At 40.7% G+C, this 5,656-nt stretch overlaps 1 protein-coding gene across 1 annotated transcript; it reads left to right on the forward strand.

The window, feature by feature from the left end:
- Positions 1–4,552: 4,552 nt before the first annotated feature.
- On the forward strand, positions 4,553–5,428 carry LOC142246810 (taste receptor type 2 member 40-like). The gene has a single exon (XM_075319859.1). The coding sequence runs from the start codon at positions 4,553–4,555 to the stop codon at positions 5,426–5,428; it is 876 nt and encodes a 291-aa protein (XP_075175974.1).
- Positions 5,429–5,656: the final 228 nt, after the last annotated feature.

A 5,656-nucleotide genomic window follows, 5' to 3' on the forward strand; every position in this document is an offset into this window, starting at 1 on the left:
AAGGTTGAAGGGAGACTCTAAGGCGGGCTTTGCACGCTGCGACATCGGTAACAATGTGTTACCGATGCTGCAGCGATAGTCCCGCCCCCGTCGCACGTTCGATATATAGTGAAAGCTGCCGTAGCGATTATTATCGCTACGGCAGCTTTACACGCACATACCTGCCGTGCGACGTCCCTCTGGCCGGCGACCCGCCTCCTTCCTTAGGGGGCGGGTCGTGCGGCGTCACAGTGACGTCACACGGCAGGCGGCCAATTGAAGTGGAGGGGCGGAGATGAGCAGGATGTAAACATCCCGCCCACCTCCGTCCTTCTCATTGCAGCCGGGAGGCAGGTAAGGTGAAGTTCCTCGCTCCTGCGGCTTCACACACAGCGATGTGTGCGGCCGCAGGAACGAGGAACTACATCGTACCTGTCGCTCCCCCGGCATTATGGAAATGTCGGAGGCTGCAGCGATGATACGATGACGACGATTTTGCGGTCGTTCATCGTATCATCTAGGATTTACACACTACGACATCGCAAGTGACGCCGGATGTGCGTCACTTTCGATTTGACCCCACCGACATCGCACCTGCGATGTCGTAGTGTGCAAAGCCCGCCTAAGTCCATCTAGTTCAACCCGTAGCCTAACATGTTGATCCAGAGGAAGGCAAAAAAAAAACCAATGTGGCAAACAAGTTCCAATGGGGAAAAAATTTCCTTCCTTCGTCCACATCCGGCAATCAGACTAGTTCTCTGTATCAATACCCTGTCATAAAATCTAATATACATAACTGGTAATATTATATTTTTCAAGAAAGGCGTCCAGGCTCTGCTTAATGTTAGTAGTGAATCACTCATTACAACATCATGCGGCAGAGAGTTCCATAGTCTCACTGCTCGTACAGTAAAGAATCCTCGTCTGTGATTATGATTAAACCTTCTTTCCTCAAGACGTAGCGGATGCCCCCGTGTTCCAGTCGCAGGCCTAGGTGTAAAAAGATCTTTGGAAAGGTCTCCGTACTGTCCCCTCATATATTTATACATTGTGATTAGATCCCCCCTAAGCCTTCGTTTTTCCAAACTAAATAACCCCAAGTTTATTTAACTTGTTTATTATTATTATTATTATTATTATTATTATTATTATTATTATTATTATTATTATTATTTTTATTATTATTATTATTATTATTATTATTATTTTTATTATTATTATTATTATTATTATTATTATTATTATTATTATTATTATTATTTAACTTGTTTATTTTATTTTATTTAAGTTTTAAGTTTAAGTTTAAGTTTTAAGTTTATTTAACTTGTTTATTATTATTATTATTATTATTATTATTATTATTTAACTTGTTTATTTTATTTTATTTAACTAAATAACCCCAAGTTTGATCAATGAAAATGACCGTGCACCACACTAAAGAGTTAAGGTGTAAAGAAATTGGTACATATTCAAACTAATAGTGTGTGGGTCATATGGATGTGATTGACCTACGGTAACATAAACTAGGCACCGAAAATAGAACAAAAAAAACCCTGACGAAGGTGACGCCGAAACGTGCGCGTCGGGGCTGGCATCACATGTGAGCATCGGTATCCCCGTGTCCAGGTAAAAAACCTTTCTTTATGTATCCTTTACATCCACATCTCGGCTGAATTTCTGCCACAGTTACTCCTTCCACAATAGATTTCTAACTATTATGCATGCTCCATAAAACTGTTATCTATACATGCCTCACATGTACACCCTTTCAACCTCCACTTATACATGTGTATATACACTTTGATTAAACCCCCCCCTTTTTCACACATATCCCTTTTTGGTATTTTATATACTTTTACTTTACATACCATTGTTAATACCACTGTACACGTGCAGGCTGATAACTGTGTTTTTTGGCTTTTCTCTTTATGGTTATATTTGTTTAAATTTTATTAAAAGAGCTATCTGTTGGTTAATCACTATATACATACTATTGATGTCAAATTGATATGATATTCCAACCTTTTTGAATTTTTCTAGCAACCATCAGCTTTAGTATTGCGAATTGATTTTACATTTTTGTATGTCTTTAATCAGCCCCAATATTAATGTTGTAATACCTGTACATTGATACCTGCCCTTACTGCACACAATATTTATACATGTGATGCCACTGTTTTTAGGTTTTCTGCCAGTTGGCAATCATTTTTAATAATAAAGTTGTTATACTTTTTGACCTAATCGGTTTCCTTTAGAATTTTTTTTTTGTTTGTTCTATTTTCGGTGCCAAATTATTCTTGTGTAGAAACATTGACTTTGCTAGCAAACAATGGATGCCAAAGTTATTTTGTGCCCTCCCACATAAACAGAGTGGTTCCACTGCTATAGTAACCCTTGTCTCTTAAGTCAGTTTATATATACTACATCACCTTCTAAGCATCATAACAACTGATGATATTAATAAACTCCTAATCAGTACCATCAGGGCATTGTGCCACCCCCGGTAGACCACTGATGTCACGGTGATGGATCACGCCATCTGAGTGGCGATATGGCCGTATCGGGTGCGTGCAACAGGCTTTTGTGATAGGGCTTAAAAATAATATTAAAAAGAGGAAGAGAATAATAAAATAAATAAATAAAGAGTTTGTGCCTCCAGTTGGGATGTTGGTCTTTGGTATGGTGGCCACTGTTGGAGGTCCCCACAAGTTAGGTGGTGATGCACAGTGCAGGAGGGTTGTCCTCTCATCACCCCAACTGGGCATAATAGTGTATTCCAGATTCACCATGAGCCAACTATGCGGTGCTGCAGCTAAAAAGGCTAACACAATTCTGGGATGTATCAAGACAAGCATTGAATCTAGATCAAGAGAAGTGATTATTCCCCTATTCTCTACCCTGGTCAGACCCCACCTGGAATACTGTGTACAGTTCTGGGCGCCCCAATTCAAGAAAGGCATCAATATATTGGAGCAAGTCAAGAGAAGAGCAACCAAGATGGTAGAAGGTCTGCAAACCATGTCCTATGAAGATCGGCTAAAAGAGCTAGGGATGTTTAGTTTGAAAAAGGCTGAGAGGAGACTCAATAGTGGTCTACAAATATCTGAGAGGTAGTCACAGTGCAGAGGGAACCCCCCTATGCTCATTAGCACAAGGAAGTACAAGAAGCAACGGGAGGAAACTAAAAGGAAGGAGATTCAGATTAGACATTAGGAAAAACTTTCTGACAGTGAGGTCAGTTAAGGAGTGGAAAAGACTATTACGGGAGGTGGTGAGCTCTCCATCAATGGAAATCTTCAAGCAAAAACTGGATAAACATATAGCTGGGACAATTTAGGAGAGCCTGCACTCGCAGGGGTTGGACCTGATGGCCCTTGAGTTCCCTTCCAACTCTACCATTCTATGATTCTAAGAAAAAAAAGAAGGATAGCATGGTCAGGGTTGACGGACACAGTCACTAGTATAGCACAGACCACCAAGGCAGGAGAGGGAGATAGCATAGACAGGGTGGATGGACATAGTCACTAAGTCACTAGTATTGCAGGGACCACTGGGGCTTGGTGAATGGACACAACAGTACCAACAGAGATGGGAAACATGCAGATCCCACTATACACTGACACACGGCAGACAAGGAAACCTGACAACTAGCTAGCTGGGGGGAAAAAACACTAACTACATTGATCAGGCACCTTCTCTAGTGGGAGAGTGCCTCAGCAATAGGCTGAGAGGCACTTCTAGGAAATGAAGCACTGGCACTTTAAGAGAAGGGCCGTGATGCACGCGAGCACCCTAGGAGCACTCCCGGAGGACCTGTAACTAACAAGCACATTGCCTTATGAAAAACTCTGCAATTTTGAAGCTTCTTGCAATCCTGGGACTAAAGTAATGAGTGGAAATTCTCTTTGTCTCCAAAGGCTTTTGTATCCACACTCTTGAAGGTGCATGCCATAACATGGTTATAAAAAGAAGGTCACTATTAGTAATGAGTGAGCACTACCATGCTCAGGTGCTCAGTATGCAAAACAAGCAGTTGGGTGCCCTGATGGATGCAACTCAAGTACCCAAGTATAATGAAACTCAATGGCGAACTCGAGCTTTTTTCCATTACCCGGAACCATTCTTCATTGGAAGAACTGTGAGTTGTCTGTATATTCTTAAAACATCAAGACCAGTATTGCACCACTGTTGTAAATAACCAGAATGATATACATTTGCACACTTTAAAAAGTTAAAAATGTAGACACCTGTGGACACAGCATTGTCTTTGGAAATTATATGGTCTATTAAACAAAATAAAACACAGAATGTTGCACAGAGACTGATGTAGACATCAGCATTACACTGCGCTGCCTGGTTACACTCTGCCACATCATTTGGTTGGAAATGAAATATAAACATCTGATTTGCAAAAACAAATTGAGGCTGAAGACGTTTTGCATAACTCGTACATAAAACACAAAATCGTTTTTTAACTTCACCCTTCATACATTATTGTTTCGAACAAAGAATCGTTCACGGGAGCTGCATGATGGTGTTTACAGGATGGATCCCTGTGATAATCTTCTGCATCATGGACACTGGGTTGGGATATTTTCTGAATTTCTGCATCTTGGTGGCCGGTGTGAAGACCATGAGGACTGGACAGAAGTTAAATCCTCCCGATGTAATCAACCTTCTCATAGCAGCGGCAAACATCATGCTCCAATGTTTTATCAGCTTCCAGGGTCTTTTATCTATATTCTTTATCTCTATACTGTTTATGAGGGAGGTCTATGTCCCAATCACTGTGGGCACGCTGACTCTCTTGTACTCCACCTACTGGCTCACCGCCTGGCTCTGCGTCTATTACTGCGTCACCATCTCTAACTTCAATCATCCGTTCTTTCTCTGGTCAAAGAGGAACATCTCAATGTATCTACCACGTCTTCTTCTTCTATCATCAGCCGGTTCTTTCTTCATTAGTCTTCCCGCCATCTGGACGGCAAGCGTGAAAGTCACTCTACAATCTGCTGTGAATAGCACCAATGACCCCATATTTGTTACTGGGTCTCTACATCTTCAGCCCCTTTACATACAAACTGCAGCATTTATAGGATGCTACACGCCATTTCTACTTAATTTGGTCTCTATCATTATGACCAACTCTTCACTTATAAGACATGTACGGAAAATGAAACAGAAGGATTCTGGATTATCCCAAACCAACTTCCAAGCTCATGTTAATGCCATAAGGACCATGTGGTGTTTCCTTACAATTTCCATTATATTTTGCATAAGTGAAATTTTGCTGTTTTCAATGAGTCTCATCCATGAAGACTATTCAGTTTTTAATGGGTTGATATTTATGTCTTTTCCAACAGCAGAGTCTTTCGTCATTATTTTTGCCAACCCCAAGCTGAAGAGAGAAATTATGGGGAAGGTCCTGTGGTTATGCAGAAAGTTATAAATGTAAGAAATTAAAAACTACGCATAGGTGGTCTTGTGTCTACTTTAGAGACCAATGTAAAAAGTTGAATTAAACACACTTCCTAAATAATTTTGTAAAACTCATGCATAAAATGTGTAATTTACCTTCAATCAAGTAAGCGTTAGATAAAACAAGAGGTACACCATTGTTACGGGGGCTGTCAGATAATAAGGGAATGGAAGGCTATCCAACAGTCAGGGTCCACCG

Source organism: Anomaloglossus baeobatrachus, chromosome 7, assembly GCF_048569485.1.
Source record: "Anomaloglossus baeobatrachus isolate aAnoBae1 chromosome 7, aAnoBae1.hap1, whole genome shotgun sequence".
Taxonomy (NCBI): domain Eukaryota; kingdom Metazoa; phylum Chordata; class Amphibia; order Anura; family Aromobatidae; genus Anomaloglossus; species Anomaloglossus baeobatrachus.